The sequence below is a fragment of the Sturnira hondurensis genome, unplaced genomic scaffold, assembly GCF_014824575.4.
Source record: "Sturnira hondurensis isolate 20B ecotype Veracruz unplaced genomic scaffold, ASM1482457v3 Scaffold0005279, whole genome shotgun sequence".
Taxonomy (NCBI): domain Eukaryota; kingdom Metazoa; phylum Chordata; class Mammalia; order Chiroptera; family Phyllostomidae; genus Sturnira; species Sturnira hondurensis.
Genome location: NW_028077910.1, coordinates 17064829 through 17091146, shown reverse-complemented (window position 1 = coordinate 17091146; position 26318 = coordinate 17064829). Strand labels below are relative to the sequence as shown.

The following is a 26318-nucleotide window of genomic DNA, read 5'->3' as shown; positions in this document are numbered from 1 at the left end:
GAAGGGCTGCGTTTTTATTATAGTTAAGAGGAAGATAGCATCTCCTTCCCGACATCTCCCCTGGTAGGACCAGCGAGAAAGGCCAGCTCTATACTTTCAAAGAACCAATAGAGATTGCTTCCTGTTACAGCACAAAACTAGATTTGCCAGTAGAAAATCTCATTAGGGCAAATATTTTTTTCCTCTTATCAATCCTCTGCCAAGTTGCCTGCTTTAATCTTTCACCCACAAGATAGAATTCCTTTTAAAATAAAGTTAAAAGCCTGTCCCAAGCAGCTGATACACACAGCCAGTTGTATAAATAAAAAAAGCTGCAGACTGGATAATAGAATAAGAAGCTACACGAGTCAGATTCCACATCGGCCTGTCTGACCATTAGATGACCTTCAGGCAACATAAAAGACCAGAAATGCAGGGCTTGAGTCAGATGTCTACAACACAATGACAGATGTTCCCAAGTGTAAAAATAACTGTCCCACTAATGATGGATATAGAAATATTGGGTGCCATGTAGAACTTGCAGGGTTTGCTTAAATTTATTTTTTAGTATCTCAGTGAACATTTGGAAAACTATTCCTTAAGGAGTTTTGCACAATGCATTTCCCTTTGACACACCCAAAGGCTTATTTCCTCAGTTGGTAATTTAACCCTCTCCATGCTTCAAATACCAAAACCATGGTATTTGGCCATGGTATTTCATGGTGGGCATGAAATCTAGAAATAGGAATGCAGGGAAAGGGAAAAGCATATGCTGTTTCGTTTCCCTTGAGCATGGGGGCTGATGGCCGAGGCTGGTTTTAGAGAAGTGAACACCTAGCTTCATCAAGTTCATCACCTCTGAGCCTCCAGTCCTTCAAATGTGAAATGAAAATATGAGAAAACCACCTCACTGGGCTGTAGTAAAGCTTCAATGCAATCCTATTGATAAAACGCCTAGCATAGAGCCCAGCACACAGTAGGCACTAGTAGGGTTAGCTGTCTCCCTGTCCTTGGGTGTGCCCAGCCAGACCCAGTCTGAGCACAGAGGACATTGTTGCCTGTCATCCCACAAGTCTCCTGTCCCCTCTCAGGTACCCACATATTCATGTGGGTGATAATGCTCCCCCCAGACTGCCAGCTGACTCAGAGGAAGGCCACTTCCTCTCACAGTGAGGTCCCTCGCTGGACCTCAGTTCCAAGGTGAGTTTCAGGTTGTGTTAAGCCCGTCAGTCCATTCTTCCGTTGGCCAGAGTCACTGGTTCATGTGACCAAATCGGCCCAATCAGAGTGAATGTCAGGAGCGGAGGCGAAAGCCCTGGACGAAGACAGACAAGGAAGCATCACATTGGGTATTAGGTTTCTGATAGCCACCTTGATACCACAGTGGAATCCAGCCAGGGGAGAGCAGAACACAGAGTGGGAGAATGGGAGAAGGTGGTCCTCAGTGGCTTGGGACAACCAACTCTGAAGCGTGTATCACATACACCCTCTGCCTTTCCAGTGACAAAAGCCGATACATCTCTTTTATAATTTCTAAGGACTTTTAATTGAGTTTTCAATAACTCTTTCCATTAAAGAAACAACAATAACAACCCAATGGGTATACCAAGAAGTCTGAGACATCCTCATTTCTAAGAAAAAACTGCAACCCAAAGTGCAAGAGAATCATGAAATAATTCTCAAAAATTTCATCTTTAGATCTGTGATTCAGAGTCCAGCAGAAGTAAGGCCTGCTTGAGTGTGGTTGGTAGGGCAATAATGCGGGAGTAATAATTTATAGTTTCAATTTAAGCATTTCACCTAATATGTCACTTGGTGTGCTTGGGTATGATACTGTTATATTACAGAATTACATGGTTACCATTTTGTAATAAAAGGGGGGTGTTATTTGTGCCGGACTCTGTAACTAAGGGGTATTTATAATTTCTATCGTATCTTTCTGTGTGTTATTGGTAGGTCTTATTAGCTACACCGGAGTTCCTTTCACCATCACTGTTTCTGATATGTATAAGAAAAGTTTCACTCAGCTTAAGCTACACAGCGGGTTAATTTCCTTATTAATCTCTGCATGCATTTTGGAAATTATTCATCCGGGTATATTCACTAAGAAAAATCAGGTTATCCAAAATCAGGTGTTTGTGGGAATATCATCTATGGCAAAGCAGAACCACTGGTACCCTTGCTTTGGGAGTTTTCTACATAGTCCTCGCTAGAGACAGTGCTTTCCTTCCCACCAGATTCCTAGGTTGAAATCTAATACCCAATGTGATGCTGTTAGGAGGTGGGGCCTTTGGTAAGTGACCAGGTCATGAGGGCGGAGCCTTCATGACCAACATTAGTGTAGTTACAAAAGATCCCAGAGTGTCCCCTCACCCCTTTCACCCCGTGAGGACACAATGAGAAGCTGTCTATGAACTAGGAAGAGGGCTCTCACCAGATACTGAATCTGCCCGCACCTTGATCTTGGATTTCCCAGCCTCCGGACTAAGAAATTAATATTTGTTGTTTGTCACCTGGTATTTTTGTTATGTTTTGTTGAAGCAGCCTAAACAAATAAAAACAACCATATTCTATAATAAAATATGAGGGCTTCATTGCCCAGAGCAACACTTCAAAAGTTTTAGAAGGAAAGAAAATCCTTTTACAAACACTGATATTTTCATTTATGTCAGAGAGATATCCGATTTTGGAAGAAGACCCATGTTCAAACTATACAAAAAATCCTTTTTAAAGGATTGATCAGTAACATTGTCGCAGGAAGCCCCAGGATGCTAACATTCCTACAGCCCACTGACAACACAGCCTCCAGCTTCACAGGTGAAGAGATAAGTCAGGTAGCTAGGAAATTTGCCCTGGAATTTTCGCTCACTTAGATCTGTTTGTTTATTCACACTTCTCTATTTGTTGCCTTGCTCCAGACAAAATTTAAGGCAATGGGGTTTTTACTTGCTCTCATTTTGGATGTCTCCAAATTAATTAGAATTTATTCTGCTGTCCATAAACCTTACAGCATCTGGCCTATGGAGGAAGAGCACTGTATTCTATACTCACCATGAATGCTACTTCTTTCCCCAGGACAGAAACGGTCTAACTGTCATTTAATCACTACCATTTAGTATTAACCAAACATAGGAATTACAAAATGATGTTTTCGAATCACCAGGTTTTAGTAGGAAATAGTGGGGAATATGTTTACATTATGTTAAGGACAAGGTGTGATTTTATGATCTATATTCTACATAATTATTTGGAGCATCAGCCAGCAGTAGTTGGTCTGGTGAGCTGTTGATCTAGGTGAGCTGTTGGAGGTAGTGATAAGATTATAAAGACATAAGGAAGAGAGAGTAGTTTTGAAAGATAAGAAAACCGTGTCATTGCCTTAGTCAGGTCCCTTGGCCACTCTTACCTAAATGTGTAATGAATAATCTCTCCCTTGCTAGGACTAAAGATGCCTGTGTGATGGAGGAAGAAACATTAAAAGTGCACAGCATCCCACAGCCTCCCCCTCTGTGGGGAGAGCTGAACAGGGAAGGAGCAGGGTCCCCAGGAGAGCCTGTGTGTGTATTCAGAAGCCACAGCAAGTTCAGGCTCTTACTGGAGGGAGCTGCTCATCTTTGCAGGTTCTGCAAATGGGGTTTTCTTGAGTTTTATTCAGTTTGAGATGAGGCGAAAGATGGAGGGGGAGGGAGGCTTCATGGGGAGATAGGGAAATGCCACAAACTCCGACAAGTCTGATGAAATTGTCTCTCAACCTTAGGGGTACTTCCCAGCCACTGGTTTTGTTCAGAGCCTTTGGACTTGGGGAAAACGTGAGACTGAAAGGGTCCCATTTCAATAATGTGATGATACTAGTCCACATTCCAGAATAAGATTTGGAAACATCAAAGGCTCAGCTCGAACCATCTAGGATCAGGGAAAACCAGTATGTGGCAGAGCAGAGAGGTAGAGGACCACGTGCCCCCTGGGGGCAGGGATCTTTCAGGGTAGCTGCCGGGTGAGGACAGTGCATTGTCCTTGGAGACATACAGCTCCACATGTGTCCCTTTGAGTCTCTGGAATCTGGGCTGTTCTGAGACAGAGTCATTGTGACCGACTCCCTGACCAGAAGGCTGTTCCTTGTAAAGGAATACCTTGTGAGGATCGGTCACTCTTACTCTAAGCTTCACCACATCCAACGCAGACACAGGCCGCCTTTCAGCTCTCTTTTTCAACGTGTCATCAGATTTGAGATCTTTCCTTGTGGGGGCAAAAAAGATAACTAACATTTCTTGTCAAACGCATCATGAACTGTGGTCATCGGCATATTACAGGCAAAGGGGTAGATGCAACCACAAGGCATCACACGTTCACAGATACACAGTGGGATCAATTACGTAAATACTCTGTTAGTTTACTGTCCCCAGCCCACCTTCTCCCACAGTGTGATTTCCAAATGACCAACCACAGAACTGCAGAGCTACAAGTGGCCTTAGACACTCTCTCCTGAGAACTTGCCCAGATGCCCATCTTTCTGAGCCTCGGCTTCTTCGTCACTAGAGTGGGAGTTAAAATATAACCCACCTAAAGAGTTATATAAAGATTTTTATGTGCTAAGTTCATATCAAACTGCTCATGTGTGTTGAAGAAACTGAGATCCAGGAAGGCTGAACACTGTGCCCAAGTTAGGGACAATGATGGGTCATAAATGTCTCCTAAATCCTGGCGTGCGCTCTGCAAGGTAAATGAAGCCAGGCTTTCTTTGGACACTCAGCAAACCTTAAAGGCTAACCGTGGCATCCCTTTCTTTATGGGTATGAATGTCATTCCTGCAAGAAAGGATTGTCCTCTATCTCCAGACCCTCAGCTGGGCACTGAGGGAGGATTCTCCAAAGGCAAGACGATACAGGACTGATAAAGAACCAAGAAGAAGCCTCTAAGCCCCAAAGAAGCTCCATCAGAAACCAGCACCACCACAAGCATCCGAAGTCAATAAACACATCAAGTTCGGCTATATAAAGGACAAACAGGTGGTTTGGAGTAAAACCTGTGCCCGGGTCTAGACCTGTTGTTTTCTTATCAGTGTTCACAACGCCCCTGATGAACCCGAGCCCCCGAGTTCTGCCAGTTCCCACCGCTCCTCCCAGGAAAGAAGGTCCGATAGCAGTGAGGCTGGACCGTGTCAACCACACTGCCAACAGTCAACAATTCTTGACCTCTAAAACTGGCAGTTTCATTCGGTAAAGCCTAATGTTTGTGAGTTAATCTCTAACATGTTAGTGTTTTAAAGAGATGCTATTGCTTGTTAGGGACCCTCCTTTCTTCTTTATTTTCTAGATTATAAAAGTATAATCACATGCATTTATAGAAACTTAGAATAATAGGACAAAATCACATAGTTTCACTATACAGCTCAATTATTTTGTGTGCCTGATCTTGGCATTTTGTAACTATATTTGAAATAGTTATAATTATTAATAATATTCAAGCTTTTAAGTATGCCTTAAAACAAGGAATGCCTAGCCCGTATTTCCTCCTCTATGGTGAAAAGAAACTGCACTGGAACGTGGTTAATGTTTCTTTCATTTTTATTATTTCGCGTCTTCATGGCCAGGTGAACTCGAGTACATTTTACCAAAACACTAATTTCTGCACATTTACCTTCAGTCCTTGGGGCTGATGCTAACTCTCCACCTACGACCTCTGAGGTTCTAGGGGGCATTTCCCATGAACAGAGGTTTAATGTGAGCGACCATGTTTGGCATGAGGGACAATTAAAAAAATGTTTATCAACAAGTTGTTTTCACTTAAATGAAGGTTTATTAAGGCCTTTAGCTTCAAATACATATTTAAAAATATAGATGACCTACATTACCGAAAGGAGAATGCCAACTTTTTTTTTTTTGGTAACTAAAGTGTGAGCATCTGAGTCTATTTGAGAAGAAACAAGAAACAACCAGAGCCACGTCCTGCTTCCTCGTTACTCCGTTTGTGTTCCTCTTAGATTCACAGATTCGTCTACACACCTCATCTCGGGTCAAGCTTTGAAAGGATTCCACAGGATCGATATCACACTCACTTTACAGGGAAATGGAATCTTCAGAGAAGCCAAACCGACTTGTGGCGTGTATCCATGGCCAGCTCCGTGCTGGGATTCAGGGAATAGAAGACAGAGCTGCCTGTGGCCTGAAGACTGAAGAAGAGCAATGAGTATTTCACTCTGGAAAGGAGGGCACAGGGAAGATTTAACACAGGTTTTGGGTTTGTTTGTTTTTTAATTTGACAGTGTAGGCAGTGTTTCTCAAACTTTGAGATTTGAGAGCTAATGAAAATAATACAAAGGCCCAGGCTCATTGAAGAGGGCCAGGACCTGCACCTCCTACGTTCATCCCCTCCCTCAGGTGATCCTGACTCATACCCGTGTGTGTGTGTGCGTGCAGGCACATGCGCGCACAAGAATGCATGCACGCCATAGTGACTACCTGTTTACACATCTACTAAAGCAAATAACTAACATAAGGGTTAAATTACAGCGTGAAGCATTGAGGTTGGATGACAGAGCAGAAAGAACGGAGAGGACGGTCTTACCCACTGAAACGCCTTACTTGGGAATGGTATGAAGCAGTGGTTCTCAAACTTGATTCTGCACCAGAATTGCTTGAAGGGCTGGTTGAAACGGACTGCTGGGCCCCACCGGCCCCCAGATTTTGTAATTCAGGAGGTCTGGGGTGAAGCCCTAGGCTCTGCATCTCTAACAACTTCCCAGAGGCAGCAGCGGCTGCTGCCACGCTCGGGAAAACAATGGTGTGGATGTCTGAGCACAGCGGTTCTCAGCCCTGCCTGAACCCCAGGCTCACCAGGGATGCGTTTTTAAAGCTTTGGTGCCAGGCCTCACCTCCAGAGATTCTGATATAATAGAGTTTCGGTTGGTACAGTTTTGAGTGTAGGGTAATACTGAGCCCGGATAGTGCAGCTTTGAATATGCAGTCCGGGCTGAGAACCACTGGTGCTGGGGCTTCCTGGAAAAGCAGGGTTGTCACATTCAGTATTGGGTTCCCAGATTTAATCAGTTTGTCTGTGTTCTTTCCCAGGAGCAGGTGAATGCAATGCACTAAGTGATCTTCCTAATGTCCTTCTCGTGACTCAGAATCGATGTTCTGACTATACTTTTAAAACGCATTTCCCTGACGCACGAGGAAAACAACACAATTTAGACTCAGTTCATTTTTTTTCTTAACAATGCTGCCCTCTAGTGTCTGTAGATAGTAGAATCACGTAAAAACCCCCTCTCAGCCATCAGTATGGCAATTTCCTGTTAGCTAAACACTTGGGGGATTTTTCTGTGACATTTTAAAAAAAATTAATGTGTGTTAAATTAAATTTTATTTTTCTGGCAACATGAATCTCCAACTGCAGCCTCTCAGTTTTCCCCTAATGTCTTCCTGCAGCTTCCTCCAGGACAAGAATTCCTGGATTAAAGCTTTTACTACAAATAAAAGAAAACTGAAAATAAGAGCCCTGGTCCTTCCTTCTTTCCATGCATTCTATTTTTAAGTAACTCCTGGGGACAATTACTGGGGCAATTTGTAATATTATCCACTAAAGTGGTTCTAAAGACATCTCTTTCCTCAGAACTTGTAAGAAGTGCCTTCACCCAATTAAGGCAAAATGAGAAGGAAAGAGAAAGCTGGCTTTGTTCATTCAGCCCAGTTTACAATTTTTGCCATCTTTTGGCTCTTTTTCAAGTTGGAATACTGTGCTCGATAAACTACAAATCTTGCAATACTATGTGGTTCACAAAGAAAACTATTTTGCTTCTGACAAAGGAAGAAGACTCCTGGAGTTCTCCTTTCAATAATCCACCCAGCTCGTCTCTGCAGGGTCAGAGGCCAAGCAGATGAGAGAGAAAGAAATTACCAGCAACTCAAGTACCCGTGGCATTGGACTGTCACGCATAGGGTCTTCCACACTCAGAACTATCCATCCTCTTCTCTTCCTCGCTTTTCACACCCACCTCATGTTCACATGACTGATCTTTTATTGAAAGAAGGATTCATCACACGGGAGCTCCCATGTCTTCCTGGGAGAGCCCTACACACCTCTGGGTTCCCCCACCTGGCAGAAGAGCCCTTCCCACCCGACTTTGCCCCCTCCATCTCGTTTTCACGAGTGTCCTCTCCCTTCTTTTCTTTCTTCCCTGACCTTCGTCCCAAATGTCCTGTGCTCCTCTTCCCTGATTACAGACTTAGAGAAAGGGGAGCATCTTGGTTTCAGTTTGTTCTCTGTGAACCTCAACAGTGTTTACCAATATGTGGGATTCATCACAGTATCCCCACCACCCAGCGGAGCAAACACTTAATGCTGTCGATTGAAGGAACTCCTCCTCGGCTCTGAATGGAACAGGAGGGGAAAGGAAAGGGAGCAGGACACCCATGGAGATGGGAGAGAACACTTCTGGGGCTTCCAACTTTCAGAAACGTTTATGGTCCATTTGCATCATAAAAGAAAATCTTTCATATAGCTTTGTATATCTAATTTGCTTTATAAAGGGAAAATACACTTCCTAGCTTCTATTGCTGAGTTATTTTAGTTTGCTTACAAACCAAATTCTGCCTCTGATGGGTAGATCATGGTGAATAAAAACATTCTCATCTACCCAAGAAAGAAACCAAGGGCAATTTGAAATGGTTTACACAAACCAAGCAAGAAAGCTAAGACCCTAACCTCGCCCTCCCGTTCCAAACCCTGTTCCCTATCAATTTAGACAGTGCTCGTTTGTGAGAAATAACATAGGAATACATCTACCATGACTCGACTTTGCAACCAGGATTTGGCTCTTCTGAAGGATGTTTAACCCACAGGTATTAGGGGGACACAGAGAAGCTAAGGTCTGCAAGCCTTGAAAATGTCAACTGACCTAGTATCCTCGGCATTTGGCTGATCTGCTTTGTAGGAGAAATGTAACCGTGATTGTGGCTTCTCACTGAGCTGAACTGGAGGCTCTCCACGCTCTCTGGTTCTGCGTTGCACCTGGCTGGTGCCCAGAGGATGAGCTGGGCTCCACCCCTCTGGGGATTCATTGTCCTGTTCAGGAAATGTGATGTCAAACTGAAAGAGGCGATGAGCAAACTAGGTGGGACCATGAATAGGCCCCAGTGAACTCTATCACATGGGTGTCTTAGAATAAAATTTGGTTCGAATGGTCAAGGAAAAGGAGTGCCATTGTGGGCTGGGAGCCACTGTGGCCTCAGCTGTTTGTTCCTCATTTAATATGTTTATCTTTCTGCTCAATTCATTGTTGCTGAGTCATCCTTATTATACAGCCACCTGTGTGAGGCCCAGCTCTGCCCATACAACACACACAGGCAATCCTCCTGTTCTCGATGACCTTCCACTCCACAAAGTCAAAACCAATGCTGTTTCTTACTTCTCACTGTACTGAGCAAAGTACCCAGGTTCTGACGGAGGTTAATCATGAGATCCTTTATCAGGCCAGGAACCATGAAGCAATAAAAATAAAGGAAGAACTTAAAGTGCTCATTATGTTTTTAATATCATTTAGTGCTGCCGCTGCAAATGGAAATGGAAAGTCAATTTACCCAAAAGCACCATCAGCCTCTACACCATCAATATTTCATGGTAGACTATTATGTTGTCACCAGTGTCAGAGCAAATATATTAATCAAACAAATACTTGGAAATACTTGGATTAAACATCCAAGCCTTGACCGGGGGCAGGGGTCAGGGAAGATCACATAACTTTGCAAAGTAGAGAAACTCATGAAATGTTCTCTTTTTGGCCTTTACAGAAATTGTTCGAGCCATGACGCATGTGATAAACCAAGGGATGGCGATGTACTGGGGAACCTCGCGGTGGAGTGCCATGGAGATCATGGTAATATCGTTTCCATCTTTGAATGGCCCTTAGGCATCTCATTGCAGGGATTATTGCACTTAGCTTTATTGTGCTTCACAGATACAATGTTTTTTTACCAATTGAAGGCTTGAGGCGACCCCACCTCAAGCAAATCTATTGGTGCCATTTTCCCCACATCGCCTGCTCACTTTGTGTCTCTGTAGGACCTTTTAGTAGTTCTCACAATACTTCAAACTTTTTCACTATTATTACAGTTGTTACAGTGATCTCTGATCAGTGATCTTTGATGTTACCACCCACCAGGTCAAGGAATACTTCTTGCTGAAGGCTCAGATAGTGGTTAGCATTTTTAAACAGCAATGTATTTTTTAATTAAGTTATACACATTTTTCTAGATGTAATGCTATTGCACACTTAACAGACTACAGAATAGTGTGAACATAACTTTTCTATGTACTGGGAAACCAAGCATCTGTGTGCCTCACCTTACTGTGGGATTCACTTTATTGCTGTGGTCTGGAACAGCAGCCGCGGTATTTCTGAGGTGTGCGTGCATTGGTCTCCAGACACCACGTGTAAACACAAGACCTCTTGCCATCTTTCCTCGCAAGCCCTGTGGCCCTAGCGCTCTACGGTCAATTCTATCGCCATGGAGATGGATGCGGAGGCTGGACCTCATCATCCTGGGGCACAGCAGGGAGGGCTGGCCTCTAACGGGAACCACATTTTAGTACGTTTATGGTGGCAAAAGAGTAAATTAAGTCTCTTAGCTAATGAGATATATGAACACAATAGTCTAGTTTTCTTTAAAAACTCTAAAAACTGTACTATTTTTCACATGCTAATAACAGGTCATCTGTAGGTGTTAGTTGAAGTGTCATTTTTTTTAGAAACCTAAAAACAGTCAAACTTCATTTTCCTTATCATAGTCCATAAGTCTCGCTTGGACCAATTTGCCCTGGGCCCGACTCAGACCAAACCCTCCTGAAGAATAATAAGGATTACTTGTGTTGCATATTGCTCTTAGTGAAAGTGATGGGTATAACCTGGCTTATTATTCCGCATCTTACACGTTTCTTGGTTTGTACTGAATTTGCTAAAATAAAAATTTCCCATGCATATGAATCACAGGGCCGTCTTATTCCTCATCAGGGTAAACCCAGTTGCAATCTTGTTTCTCCCCAGGAAGCCTATTCTGTAGCAAGACAATTCAACATGATCCCTCCAGTGTGCGAACAGGCCGAGTACCACCTTTTCCAGAGAGAGAAAGTGGAGGTGCAGCTACCAGAGCTCTACCATAAAATAGGTAATTTTCTCAATCAAATTCACTGATGATTTTTTAACAGTAGGAGGCCCAGTGATCTGGAAAACGAGCCATTGAAATGCTTCCTAAATGCCCCTCATTAACACAGGGATGTGAGCTATGCATTCCAGGGACTGCAGACGAGCCAAATGGGTGTGTGTGCAAACGGGTCAGCTACAGCACGTTGGGACTGGTGCATAAGCCGTACTCAGCAGGTGTTCAGAAAACGCATACAGAATGAAGGGAAGAAACTGTAAATAAACTCATTTTTCATAGGGTGCTTGCTGTAGCCAGAGCATGAGTGGATTATGATTAGCTTTTAAAAAAAATATGATTATAAGACAGAAACCTGTACTTGAACAAGAATTAAATAAAAATTATATTAAAAAAAAATAAAATAAAATAAAAAAAAAATAAAAAAAATATGGATATAAACATCTATGTCTCCCAGTCTGTGCCTGGAACAGAGGGAGACCGGAGGCATTCCAGAACAGCTCCCGAGCCAGGCACTACGTGTTTGTGTAGGTAGACAGGATGACTCCAAAGAGCGAGGGGAAAGGCATACACAAGAACTTTGGACCTCACAAAAACATGAAAAAGCCACATTTTCAGGCTTTTTTTTTTTTAAGTTTTCGGGGATAACTTTCCTCCTAAGAAAGAGGTTTTCATGAGCAGGAAAATGTTGGGTAAGGGGGAAAAAAGGATAAAAAATTTTTCAACAATAGCAACTCTTACTATTGCTAACATTACTGTGTGTTTACCACGCACCAGGCACTGTGCATCTGGTATGTGCCAGGCACTATTTGGAACTGACTGGTCAAGCAAAGTGCTGAATTTCTGTGCAAGTGAAAGTGTTTGTGTCTGAGTGTAAAAAAGAAATGTAAAGTTTGAACATGAATAAGCCACCTTTTCAGGCTGGTTTATAAGGCCCACTCCCTATAACTGACTCTGCCTGTTTAATTGGTTTATAAAAACACAGTTTATAAATGTCTACACTTTGATAAGAAAGATGTATACTGGTATTAGCGCTTTTTATCTGCCCAGCTTCTTCCCACAACTAAGCAAGTCCTGCTTAAACACCCCCACACCTTTGATCCCAATTTGCAACAAGCAGCTTTGTAAACGGTTTTTCTCCTGTAGGGGTTGGAGCGATGACCTGGTCCCCACTTGCCTGTGGAATCATCTCGGGAAAATATGGAAACGGGGTACCCGAAAGCTCCAGGGCCTCTCTGAAGGTATTTCCCTCCACCTCTAGGAGAGAGTCTGGGGGTGGCAGGCAGGGTTGCAGAGGGGGGAAGATGGAGCAGAACAGCGGGGCAGCAGCCAGTGGCTCACACACAGCGTGGCCTTGGCCCGGAGCTGTCCCTGGAGCAGGCTCCCCGAGCCCCTGAGCCTGCCAGAGGCCTCTGCTCCTGGCCAAGCATCATTAAGCCCTTCACAGTCTGCCGGTGCAGATACCTCTCCTCCTTGGGGGCCTGGGGCAATGCCCAGTGACCTGGTGGTACTCCTGGGGTATGAATCCCTACACTGTGATTTATGCTTGTGTCAAAAAAAGGCATTCCATTCCTCCTTTCAAACTGACAACAGGTAAAAATCCGTTTCCTATGTCAGGAGGATGTAACTTCACTTTTTGACAAAACAAAATGTAAGCCATAGAAATTTAATCCACATGGGACCAACCGGTTGTAACTGAGCAAGGTTGGAGGGTGGCTGATGTTTTTACCAGGTGGGGGTAGAAGGTTGGAAGCGGGGACTCAGAGCAAACACACAGCCAGGCCTTTGTCACTGGGGCTCGAGGCCGGTGTTCAGAGGTCAGCTCTGGCTGCGATGTCCTGTGGCTTAAATGCTTTCCTGAAGCATAAAGATATTCAAGATCATTGTCACGAAATTGCCTCCAGAATATCTCGATGCTTAATTTATTGGAGAGTACTCCAAACATCGCTCCTTATTAACAACAACATGTTTGTTTTTAGAAACTTATGAGAATGGGTAACAGCATTAGAATCCCAAATTACTCTGTCATATTAGGAGAGAGAATACATGCATTTTCCAAAGTCAGAGAGGCCCAATGCCCCAAAGAGGACGCAGAAGTCTGCAAGTCGCTTGCCTCTATCAGCACAAAGTCAGTGGGGGATCGGCTCAGGTTGGGCCCAGACCAGCAGCCCTTAAATCAGTGTGGCTGGGACCACCATGTGCTTCCCTAATCAGAACCTTCGCAAGGTCTGTTACTTTCCTTTCTGCCTGTAACAGTTGACCTATTGGCTTGTTTGTTCTCAAAAATAATACACTATACGCATGGCAACATGGTCCTATTTCTAATTTTCCAGGATCACAAATGTAATTATACGAGAATAGGAAATACGGTCTTGCTTCTGAAAATGGAAGATTGTTCTAAACCAAGTCTGAATAAGTCAGCAAAGAAAAACTAAAAAGCATTTTAGGGAAGATGGTATAAAAGGCAAGAAGAGAGTGAAGAAGGAAGGGAAGCACTGAAAATTGCAATTTTATTGAGCACCTACTATGTGCCAAACACTGGACTAAGAGTTTTTATTCATCTCCTTTTACCCTCACAAAGATAAATGGATACAAATGGATATTAGTCAGTGGTAGCTAAGCATGTGGCCTTACACTCTTTCAAAGACTTTCTAAAAAGCTCAAAGTACTCCCATATATATGTCAGGGATTTGTTCTCAGACCATCCTTACAAGACCTTTTCCAGATGAGCACAGAGAGGTTGAATACCAACCTAAGAGTGTAAACTCATAGCAGAGAAGGTCGCTGTGAGAACCCAGGTCTCCCGGCTCTCAGTTTATCTCCCCCAAATCCAGTTTTTTAAAGAAGAGGTAGCTACCCTATATTTGGAATGTAAGATTGGTTAACCCCCATCACTGTTTGAGAAAAGCTTACAGACAGCTGGAAAAAAAGTGTTCACAAATGCACTAGCAAAAGGAGAAAGAAAAAACAAAAAGGCGTATCATAGATACAAAGCCCAAAAGCAACTCAGAAAATATTTCTATTTTTGACTTCTATAGAGTCAGCTCAACATCTGTTTTGAAACATCTTTAACAATAACCATTAAGGGCTCTCAGCAGGGGAAGGGCAGCCCACCCTACAGAACACTGTTGGAGGGTTCCGAACACGCTTGAGGCTTCCTAAAGCACCAGCCTGAGTGTTTCCTGCACTAATTCAGGTGCGCGTAGAAAAGCCACTTGAGTAGAGGAGGGAAAAATAGCAAGTATCAGGGCAGCCTTAGGACTGAATGAGAATGCTAATAGCAAAATACAAAAAAAAATTTAACAGAGAGAGCTAGCTACATAGATGAATGAGTTGCAACTTTCACATCCCCTTTTCCCTCCAAAATTGAACAAATGAATGATATTTCAACCTGGCTGTTGTAAGACATGCCAATTAAATGAAGGTGCTGATATTTTGTGTCTGCTGTAAGCATAGAACTGTATTGGAGGGATAAATTAACCCTGTATGACGAATACTTTTCTTTTAGAAAGTAATACTACCCGGGGGGGGGGGGGGGTTCTGGGAGGCGGCTGTAATAACTAAAGGAATCTATTCTCACTCCCCAAACCTGCCCTTCCTTCCCGGTTAACAGTGCCTCCACCCACCCATGTGGTCGTCCCAGGCAGAAGCCAAAGCTGTATCATGTCGAGCTGCCTCCTCTGCTCCCCCGCCCTGTCCGATGGGGCAGCTGTTCCCCAGTCTGCACCTTGACCTTCTGTGGTCTATCTTGGGCAGCCTTCGTTCGGATCTTCGTCCTTCCTTTCCTGGTTTGCTGTAGTCACCTCCTCTGTGCACTCTCTGAATTTCTTGCCCCTCTTCTCAACTATCTGTCACTGTGACCAATTATATCGCTAAAAAATTAATCTGACTATATGGTAACCCTGCTTAAAATTCTTTAAAGACTTCCCAATCATTGCTTATAGGACAAAACCCAAACCCCACAGAAAAGCATTCAAGGAAATCCTTTCAGAATCTAAGTTGGGCTCATCTTTCTGTTCTTGTCCCCCCGTGATCATATCACTTTGTTTTCCACACGAACGCACTGGACTCCCTTTTGCCTCCCAGAAATGCCCTTCTTCTCATCCCGCTGTGGAAGTTCTCCTCACCTCGAAGGACAGAGCTTGGTTGTCTGTGTGGCCTGTCCTCACCTTATACAACAGTCATTTGCCTCTTCGTCTATTATGCCATAAACACTTCTTACAGAGTCAGAATTCCCTGGGTGCAAGCAGTAGAACTCAATTCAAACTAATGCAATCAAAGAAGGGGACCACGCGGACACTCCTGGGGAAGGCTGAGTGGAGACGGCTTCGGGGACGGCTCCATCCGCAGACTCGCACGTCGTCAGGCCTGTCTCCTCTGTCCCTCTCTCTGCATTGGGTGTCATCGTCGTCTACTGAAAGCAGGTGTTCTCCATGAGGCCAGGAGCAGGAAAGCTGGGGATTGCAGACTTATACCCTTAAAGCCATGAAACCTGAGAGAAAAGAGATATCAGTTCCAGTCAAGAAAAGGCTGGCCAACCTATTAGACCAATGACAGTGGCAAAAAATATATAAGGTGCTCTCATCCACTCCCGTCATCTCCTTGGTTGGGTATCTCCCACGGGGAGGCAGCGCAGACCTGGCCCTGAGGAAATCACTGAGGGGGACACCCCAACTACAACACAGTTCTCAGTGATTTGAGACTATTTCTAGGAAAGACACCAAAACTTAACTCATGTACCTCATCACAGAGCCTGGCACATAATAAATGCTCAGTAAATGCTCGTGGAATGAATGCAATGAGCCAGAATAGAAGATGGACAAAGGGAGCAAGAGGCCAGGTATATAGCTTTTAAATAGAAAGTCTAGAAATGACAAGTGACATGAGACTCAGGAGTAGCTCCCCTCAGTTGTTAGCAAAGCGCCTTGGAGAAAAATCACAAAAATATGTACCCCTCTGTCAAAGGGAAATAGGCAACATGCAAAGCTCGGTGAATCCAGGTTGGGGGACAGGGGGTCGGCCAAGTACTTACCACAGGTGTTCACATTCAGAACTAATGATATTGCATATCATGGTCTCATTTCAGGAAATTTTTTAGCTCCAACGCTTTCCCAAGCTATTTCAACCTCACTAGTGAAGCCTTTGCTGCTCTTTGGAGCTGAAGAATTTGATGTTTAAACAGTAAAGCCAATGATCTTGGATGACAGAGTATTCTAGGCAAGATCCAGAGGAGAAACGTGACTGCCACTGTCCATGGCTTCTTAGTGGCTGCCTGAGTCCCAGCTGGGGTTATTGACAGCCACCTGGGGGCTGCCCGGGGCCAGTCTCACAGGCTGTTGCCTGTCCCATATCAGTCCCTTTAAATGCAGAGCCATGGGTAACAGTCACTGCACTGGGAGACAGCAAAGCAATGGGTGTTAGGAAAACTTTAGAAAATACTGTGACTTGCAGATACAAGCAATAGCCCACTGACCTGTGGAGAAAAGCTCTTTCTGTTGTGCCTTTGACAAACACGTGTTCTCTGCTCTGTGCTGGGCTCCATGTGAGTTCTGAGGGTTCAGGGGTGAGGGGGGCAGCCTCGGCCCTCATGGAGTAACGTGGGAACTCGTGGAAAGACAGGCAGTGCAAGGGTGAATTAGGGAACAACGTGGAACCCACCGGCACTGTGGACTCATGCGGGGCTGCCAGCAGAGCCGTGTGCCTGAAGGTGGGGATGCTCAATCCCTCGTTTCTCATATTCCTCTCTCAACACCGTGTTGGCTGGCCCCTCCTCTGCCAACCAGTGTCAGGACCAGAGATGCTGAGAGGGATAAGAAGCTCTCCCTGCCTTCCTCTTAGAAATATCAACATGCAGTCAAATCACTGCAGCAATGCAGTGAGAGATATAACAGGGCTGGAAGAGGAAATTTCATTTTTTGATTCATAGATTATTGCCCAGTCTACCAGCTAGTTTATTATTGGGCATAACCACATCCACTGCTAATTTTCTTACATGAAACAGTGGTTTGTTTCCATAATTAATTAATGTTTTAATTAAGCCTCATCTCCTAACATTTTCCCACTGGTAAAGCAGGTAAAGCTATTTATTTCCAAAGTCCTTTTGTTTCCTTTGGTAGGAGGAAAGCAATGTAAATCCTACGCGTCTACTTTTTAAAAAATGCTAACCTCCTTGTTTCCCGATGGTTAAGGCAACAGTGAGATTTACAGTGTGAGGGTGGAGAGAGATTGGACAACTGAGTATTAGGTGTGCGTTACTTCTGGAAGCCTGCCTCTAGCATGGCGTTATGCTCATGTACACACACACGTACACACACACACACACACACATAGTATACAACCTGTAACTCAGTCCTCAGAGTAGAATCACATTGCACATACGATTTTAAAGATGGATTTCCGTAGATTGATAAGTAAACCAGCCACTCTTTCTGTGTGTGGTATATATTGAACCCCAGGAACTCTCTCAGTGAAAATAAAAAGTAATTGTTCAAAAAGCATCTGCCCATTGGTTTTCAATCTTTTTAAAACTCACACGATATTCAGAAGCACGGGTCCTGTGAAGGGAGGGCTGGTGATGTGTTTCCCTTTAGGGACAGCTCAAGGGAGCTCAGGGCTCTCGGCACACCCAGCACCCCACTCAGAGGGGACTGCTGGGCCTGGTCGTGCACTCGTGGTCGTAATTGTCCACCCCATTGCCGTTGGCAGCAGCTGTGGTCTCCGGGCCAACCTTCCTCCTGGAAGAAGCAGAGGTTTCCCAGGGCGGAGGCTGGGGAAACAGCCAAAGTCTCCAGTGAGGAGCCAGGCCCCGAGCCGCTGAGAGGTAGCACACAGAACGGGGTGGCTTGCCCTTTCTCTCTTTCACATCTGCAAAACCGCGCCCCGAGATCATAACAAAACAGACAATGGTTTCCCTGTTCTTTGGAAATGCTGTCTTAGAATTGTTGGGGGGGATGCTTTAAAAACAAAAGCCAGCTGCCTATTGAAATGTGGGCGTAGTGTCGGTGACAACGGCAGAGGCCACAGCTGCTGCCTTGGGGAAGGGGAAGGTCTGGCGTGGCCCTGGTGTCGCAACGACACGAAATGCAGAGTCCACACGGCCACACACGGGATGGGTCTCATTATTTTCACTAAAACCGGCCAGCAGACTCTCACAAATGTGCTTTTCCTTGGGGCGTTGGAGCTTAGTGCTAACTTCGTGTGGAAGAGTCCATTGTTCCCTGCGTCCCAGGAAGAGCAGAAGCTTCTGGAAAGTAGGCCGCTGAAAAGTTTTAAAGAGGTTCCTCCTTGTATTTGGGAAGTCAGGCTCGCTCTGCAGTCTACATATCAGGGTCAGTCCATTCTCATAGGTGTTAAAGGGTAGTTTCCCATTTTGAGTTTCTTTGCCTTTTGAAGTTTCATTACACATCTGGGAAAGTCTTTAGTCGCTTGAAAAGCTTAAAAACGTGCTTGGTTCCTATCAGTGACGCCACGTCTGCTTCTAGGAAGGAGCGAGCAGCTCGCAATAAAGCCCCATCACAAGAAGCCAAGACAGGGAGTAAACTGAAGGTGAGAGAAAGGAAGTTACAACCAGAACATAAGATAAAGGCTTCCTTTGAGCAGGAAGCTGGACGCCCAGCTGTCTTGAGGAAAAGGACACATAAGAGACCTTGGTGAAATAGATACGCTTTTTTTGTCCTTTGCTGCGTTCTAAAATCAGGCCATCTCACTAAGAAACATCATTTCTCCCGCTTAGCAAACTGGATATGATTGATTATGTCAGGAGTTTACCCACTTTGGTGCGTGTTGATGGATTTCTGTTTCGAGCCCACACACGAGGAGCGAATCCAGGAGGAACGTTTCTTCGCCGGCAGCACCGTCGGGGACACTCAGGAGTTCACAGCGAGGCTCTTCCAGTTCACTGAATTAGCCGTCTCTGACATCGAACCCCTACCAGACCTCAACGTTTCAATGTTCTTTTGCTTCCTAGTGCTACCAGTGGCTGAAGGAAAGAATCGTGAGCGAAGAAGGGAGAAAACAGCAAAACAAACTGAAAGACCTCTCACCCATCGCGGAGCGTCTGGGCTGCACGCTCCCTCAGCTGGCTGTGGGTAAGGCGACGCCCAGGGCGGGGCAGTGCTGGGGCCCAGAAAGTACCATTTCCTCTGCTTGGTCCACACCCACACCGTGATAAAATATCTACTTTTAGATATTTTTAGACTGATCTCTGGAGCTTAAATTCCTGGTTGAAACCATTTAAAACGGGGTTTTCAAAGCTCCCCAGAATTTTCTATGTGCTAAAAACCTTTCTTCCTTCCCCTCCCCTTTATAACACAATTCCAATGAGAGCGCAGGACTGAAAACGCACACGTCCGCACACTCAGTGTTCGGGTGAGACCCTCTGAACCGTGCAGGGGCGTCCACCTCTTCTGGCTCAGACTCCGTCCCCGTGGAGGCTTAGGCAAGGGGGCGAGAGGCGGAGAAGCCAGCTGCGGGAGAGGCCCCGGGCCACGCGGGAAGCCTGTGCTAGAGGAGCAGCTTCGCCCTGAGACTTCCGAGGGGCCGCGAACACTGCTCTTCTAGACTGTGAAGTCGGTGAAAGGTCACGGTCACCGGTAACAGCTGGAAACCTCATGCCCCAGCACTGTCCGATAGAAGTATAACGTGAGCCACATATTTAATTGTCAGTGTTCCGGTGGCCATATTCAAAAAGGCGTAGGGACATAGGTCAAAGTAAACGTGCTAAAAGATTTTATTTAGACCCAGAGAGCCAACATAGATCAGAACCATAAAAGTTACTGAGATCGTTTGCATCTTTTCTCATACTAAGCCTTCAAAAGCTGGAGTGTGTTTCACACAGTCAGCACATCGCACTGCAGCCCGACCATGTGTCATGTGTTCGACAGGCACTGCGGCCGGTGACCAGGTGTCCACGGAAAAGCATTTGGACTTTCAGTTTCCTTGCTGGGGGAGGTTTGCCAGGCTCTGTGACAAACGCTTTCTGCCACTGTCTCGTCCCCTTGATAGTGGAAACGATGCTATGGGCCGCGTGCTATCACAAGCCCTGTCGCACAGACGTTAATGGAGCATCTGCTATTATTACCTCCACTTTACAAAGAAACTGAAGACAAAGAATTCGTGTGGTAGCTGGTGTTACCAGACTCAAGGAGTTTGCAGCTCGGGGTGCTCTGTTCAAGAACAGGGCCGGTTGTCACGAGGTCGTTTTATTTACTGGCAGCAAGGAAAGGAGACAAAGCATTCATATCCAAAGCTGTTTCCAGAAGGGAGACTTAGCCATCGCTTACGTACCCTATTTGGTCAATCACACAGTTTCAGTCGGCCAGACTGACTGGGTGGGGCTGCTGCGTCCTGTTTACAGCTGGGTGCAGGACACTAAGCTGCATTTTACATTCAGCGAGAAGAGCGTTTGCAATGGTAAGACGGGCCCAGACCCTGAGACCCTTGTCCTAGCTAACACTGTGACAAAAAAATAAAATAGGTGTATGGTCTAGAAAAAAAATTCCTAAGGATTAAGAAACAGCAGGAATTGGGACAAATCAGATACAGTGTCCTAATGAGCTTTTTAAAGCTCAAGATAAGTCTTAGACAAATAAAATAATGGGGTAGAATATTTGCTAGGTACTTGACCCTTCTGAGGTTGGACGGCCGGGACATGGTAGCTGCCATTAATAATCATAGAAAGACGGAAATGGGAGGTGGTTTAGGGTGGGGGAAGAATGCCATTTACTTAAGTATATCGATAACTGTTGCTTTAATCTTTTCTTAAAGAAAAAAGAATATATTTAATGCTATTAGTTAGCATCCCTACAGCTTTAATAAACACAGTAAAATATTAGCTATTTGACCATCAGCAACTTATGTAATATGCTGTCAATTTTCTCACCTGTAAAATGGGTGTAATAATACATATTGTACACACTGGTTGGGTAAAGGAAAATTACATGTGTAAAGCAAAGAGTAGGTGCTCTTTGTAGTAATTGTAACAACGAGGATGAGGATGTTTTTGCAAAGAATTAGGACACCCTGGACCTGAAACTGAGTCTCCCCTTAGCCATGACACGTGGTCAAAGTAATAGGCACAAAGAGCAGCACTTACTCCAGAAGCAGAAACACAGTTTTTAGGTAGTAGCATGAAAATGAGTATTAAATTTAACTCTGAAGGAGTCGGAAACTGTCTTACTAAAGAGGAAATCTTTACAGGATTTAGACTTCAGATATTAGATATTAGACATAGACACTAGATATTAGACATCCACAAAAGACCCTTCCACAGAATCCGAGTTTAAATTAAAACACGCTCTGTTTCTCCTTCTCCTCCCTGTGTGCCCGCAGATATCTATCTTGCTGGTCATTTGTTTCACTCTTTATAAAGAAGTAATTTTGTTTCTAATGACAGAGCTGTCCAACCAGGAGGAATTATTCCAGGCATATTACCTTTGATCTGCTAGAGGGTGTGGGGGAGGGGAATCCTCCAGCAGGAAAGAAACTGCTGGAAGCCAGCTGTGGGCTCGCCCCCCAGTCCTGTACCTGCGCAGCAGCCAGCATTCACACCTTGCTGGGAAAGAGCCTTGCTGCTTGGTCACACCTGGTTAGATGCTCATCAGCGGCAATCACCTGCATGTGCTGCCTCTGCTGCTGGCCAGCTCTGCCCAGTAGGGTGTCTCACACTGTGCAGCCCAGAGTGGGGAATTGGCTGTTGCGGATACCAAGTACTTAGTGGGCAATGATTTTCCCTGTATCCTGCTTTCCCCTCAGAACTTCCCCTAACACCAAAAAGAATCGTAAGTGCAAAGGAGGAAGTAATACAGCCACCAAAAAAAAAGAAAAGAAAGAAAGAAAAAGCCCTGAATCACTTGGCTTGTTGCCTTTATAGAGCATTATTTTGCCCATGTGGAAAGAATTAGAAATTGCCTTAAAAGGCCTGAGTGTGGTAACAGCTTACGAGTATTAGTTGACAGGAGGGCCTTCAGCAAATAGGGCAGGAGAGGTGCTTGGACCCCCTTCCATCCACCAATCATTCATGCCTATGTTTGTTCAACAAACATTTCCTAAGCACCTGCTGTGTGCAGGTACTGGGCTGAGTGCTGAGCATCCAACCACAGATAAACACATCTCACCCAGCCTGATGGGAGAGTCAAAAAAGTAAGCAGATGACTGTGATACAGTGTTGCAGTAAAATAACTGGGGAAGGCCCGGGGATTTTGGAAGTAACATTTACAGGCTCCCAACCCAGCCTTGGATTCAGGAAAGGGCTTTGGGAGGAGTCCCCACGGGGAATCTCAAATGATGAGTAGATATTAGTGAGGAAGGGAGGAGGCAAAGAGAAATTCCAGGCCAAGGAGACTGCTCAAGCCAGGGGAATGGAGAAGATTTATAAATAGTTCAGTGCTCCTGAAGCACGAAGTTCAAGGCAGGAAACCAGAGGACAAGAAACTGGAGAGCTGGGCTAGAAAGCCGGGTTTGCCAGGGTGAGAAATGGGAACCTCATCTTATAGGACAAGGATTACGTGAGGCACAGGTTGGAGGACGCTGAGCCGGGCACGTAGCATGGCCAGGTTTGCATCTAGAGAAGCTGCTGCTGGATGTGTGAAAGCTGCATGGGGGTGGAGTGGGGTGGGGGTGGGGCCATCCGAACAGGAGGAAAAGGCAGACAGTCAGGCAGGGGCTGGTGAGGGCCTGACGGAGGGCAGCAGACAGTTGAACCAGAGCTGTGATGCTCAGCCGTGGTCCCTGCATCCACACAACTCAGCAAGAAAAAGAAGCAACATACTGATGCATGCTGTAACATGGATGAACCTCACAAACCTGTGAAGTGAAAGAAATAACTCTACTTAGCTGGAGTGTCCAGAAACAGGAAGTCCCCAGGGCGCAGAGCAAACGAGCGGTCTCCGGGCATTGGCAGTAGGAAGGGGACTGACTGTGAGAACAGGCACGGAGGAGCTTGTTGAGGCGATGGAAATGTTCGAAACCCGGATCTTAAATGGTGATGGCTGCACGCTTGACACATTTACTAAAAATCACTGAATCATACACAAAATAGGCAAGGATTTTTGGTATGTAAATTTCACCTCAATAAAGTTTTTTTTTTTTTTAAAGAAAACATGGTCCCTGGATCAGCAGCAGCAGCCGCATCACATGGGAGCTTGTCAGGAGTGCAGGTTCTCAGTCCCTGCTGGGTAGCTTAGTCGGTTAGAGCATCATCCCGATACGCCGAGGTCCTGGGTTTGACCCCTGGTCAGGGTGTAGACAAGAAGCAACCAACAAATGCATAAACGAGTAGAACAACAAATCAATGTTTTCCCCCCTCTCAAATCAATTTTAAAAAGATGAAAGAAAAAATGCACATACTTAGGCACACCCAGAGCTTCTGAGGTAGTAACCCTGGGGTGGTACCCAGGAACTGCTGTTTCGCAAGTCCTGAAGATGGTTCTGATGCCCTACACTTTGAGAGCCACTGGACTAGAGAAATATTTAAATAGCAACTAGACTTGGCAATCAAAGGGGAATGTGGGATCAGAAAAGGAAAATCCCTAAGTGTAAGTCCCAGGTTCCCAGACTAGGAGGCCAAATTGCTAGTGAAGCCACCCAGTGATATTGCAAACACAGGACAGACAGCAAGAAGTCTGCAGTGCCTACGGGACCCCTAGCAGGGACACCCAGCAGACACTGCACCCATGGGTCTACAGAATCACCTAGTTCCAGGCAGCTACGAACTGAGAAGTCTACTGTAAGCACAAGGAGAGAGAGAGAATGAATGAATAGTGTCCAAGAAAGGACAAAGAGACAGATCCAGGGCAGAGTGTGGCCTCAGACAGAAGCAGCACGTGGCATCCTCTGGAACGGGAGGATGTGGACGTGGCCTGTGTCTGTGGGAGAGTGGGGAATATCCCACCTGATGAGCAGACTTAATTGTTTACAAAGTTGAAGGCCAGGTTATCTGCTGGGCTCAAGGGGCAGGTGCTGAGAGAGCGTGTGAGAGGTTACCAGAGAGGCAGAGGAAGGAGAGGAGTGAGGGATTTGAGGGTCGGGAAGATCAACACAGGATGAATCTCGTGTTAGGAAGAAAGGGTCCAGAGAGAGTGGACAGGTAGGTGGAAACGAAGGAACCAGACACTCAAAGTCGGCAAGGACACCACGGAACAGATGAGGGAGAAGCAAGAGCACCACTAAGACAGACAGGAGGCTGCTGTGGGCCAGCACGGACACAGGGATCCCGACGTCTGCCAGCGAGCAGTGTCAGGTGTTTTCCGGAACAAGAACATGTACCTGGGCTGGGCAGCTGGATGGGACGCCCCAGTAGTTAGGGCAAGGGCCCACGTAGAAAACACGGAGCTCTAAACTCAGGATTCAAAGGCACAGATCCTACCAAGTCTTCTCCGTGACACGGCTGTTGCTGATGTTTTTAATCCTGGAGTGCACTGTCTCTCCTCCCCCACAATGTTAGTAAGTTTTGGTCAGGACAATGGTGGCTGCAGGTGGTGTTTGTAAAGTAATCAATCATCAGGAGGGCGTCAATACCCTGACCCCGTGTTCTCTCTCCCCAGCATGGTGCCTGAGAAACGAGGGCGTGAGCTCTGTGCTCCTGGGGTCATCCACACCTGAGCAGCTCATTGAGAACCTGGGTGCCATCCAGGCAAGTACCACAGCCCTTCCCACCACTCCAGGGAATTCCGTGGTGTCTTTGAAGATGTCCCCGGGCAGGGTCCCATCTTTCCCATCTGTCCTTCCTCACGTCACAGCTTCCCAGTTACATAAAAACCCCTAACAGGCTGCTTGTTCCCAGATTGGGGTGGGGGGCAGGGATGCAAAGTAGGGACAAAGGCCCAAGAGAGAACAGAGCTTTTACAGAAGAACATGGATCCGGGAGTGTCCTCTTATTAACAGGCCATGTTCTCAGACCTCATTTTTCAGGATGGTTTGTGTCTGTGGGACAGGGCACTCCATGATCCAAGCAATGTTACACCTGGTGACCGAGTCCCCAGGCCTGACCACAAAAGCCTGCCTAATAACCTACTTAAAATGTAATAGCCACGGGACAACACACTCGTTTGTTCTTCCCACAAACACGCCCTGCCCGCCCAGACTCTCACAGCGTCCTGCCCTCTCCCTCCTGTCTCAGCACTTAGGACCACGTGGTGGAATTGTCCCCCTTGTTGGACTGTGAGCTCCTTGAGGTCAGAGACCTGTTGTGTGTCTCACTTCTCCACTGATTTCCGGTTCTAGCATACGCTACAGCCCTTAGTCATGCTCAAGAAACATCTATTGAATTAATGTTTGCGATGTTGTTTTAAAAGAAATAGGATCTGAATTCTGGTTTGGACGTCTAGGGTTACCTCTCCCTCGCAGGAAATCGGGAGGTGCCCGTCCCTACTCCCTGCCTAGGGAGGATTGCCTGCTGCAGCGACTGGGCGGAGCCTGCAAGGGCAGTGGGAGTGGACGTGGGAGTTCTGGGGAGAGGGGTGGGGCTTAGCGGCTTCCAGACCATCCCCCTCCCCCAGAGGCCGAATCCCGGTCCTGAGCCCCGCTCAGCGCCTGGAAGGAGCCCACCCACGACTCCCACCATAGCCAACCCCTGCCCAATGGTGTCTTTTCCTTTTGCTCACTGGAGCACAACTGTCTCAGCTTCTTTCTTCCGTGTCCACCTGTCCCCGAAGCAAGCACTTATCTCACCGTTACCTCTCCCAAGAGAAACAGGTGGAGGTGGGGACCAAGTTGACTGAATTTAAAATGTTTAGACACCCCTTTGAATAGCCCAGGACATGCTGGGGGATGCATGGCGCGCTCCTCCTTCCCCACCGTCACCTTCACAGGGCTGTGCAGCCAATCATCATCTCCGCCTCTGCTTCCATGAAGCCCTCGGGGCCCCACAACTCTCCGGGTCTCTGGGGGCGTCTCCACCCTTGCATGGGGAATGCCCCCTCTTAGGAAGGCTGCCCCAGTCTCTTCTTTTCACTTATGCCCGGGAAAAGATAAAGGCTGCACAATGACAGCGAAGAAATAAGGGAACAGTCTGTGTACAACAGCACTGGAATTCCACCCCAGGATTTCCATTCCACTGACACATGGCGAGCACGTATTCTCCGTCTGGCACCCCGCCAGGCAGAGTGCTGGGCTCAGAATAGGATCCTGCCCTCAAGAGCCCACGGGCTGGCTGAGAGTGAATTAGCAATCCGTTCCTTAGCTCGTCCAACA

General features: G+C 45.9%; 1 protein-coding gene across 2 annotated transcripts in view; it reads left to right on the top strand.

Moving 5' to 3' along the window:
* KCNAB1 (potassium voltage-gated channel subfamily A regulatory beta subunit 1) overlaps positions 1-26318 on the top strand; it is a 312471-nt gene that overhangs the window by 280491 nt on the left and 5662 nt on the right. For both annotated transcript variants that reach the window (XM_037046673.1, XM_037046674.1), the window contains exons 9-13: positions 9765-9850; positions 11018-11138; positions 12276-12370; positions 19096-19216; positions 24671-24759. In XM_037046673.1, the coding sequence (XP_036902568.1) occupies positions 9765-9850; positions 11018-11138; positions 12276-12370; positions 19096-19216; positions 24671-24759 (512 nt within the window). The remainder of the gene's footprint in view (positions 1-9764; positions 9851-11017; positions 11139-12275; positions 12371-19095; positions 19217-24670; positions 24760-26318) is intronic.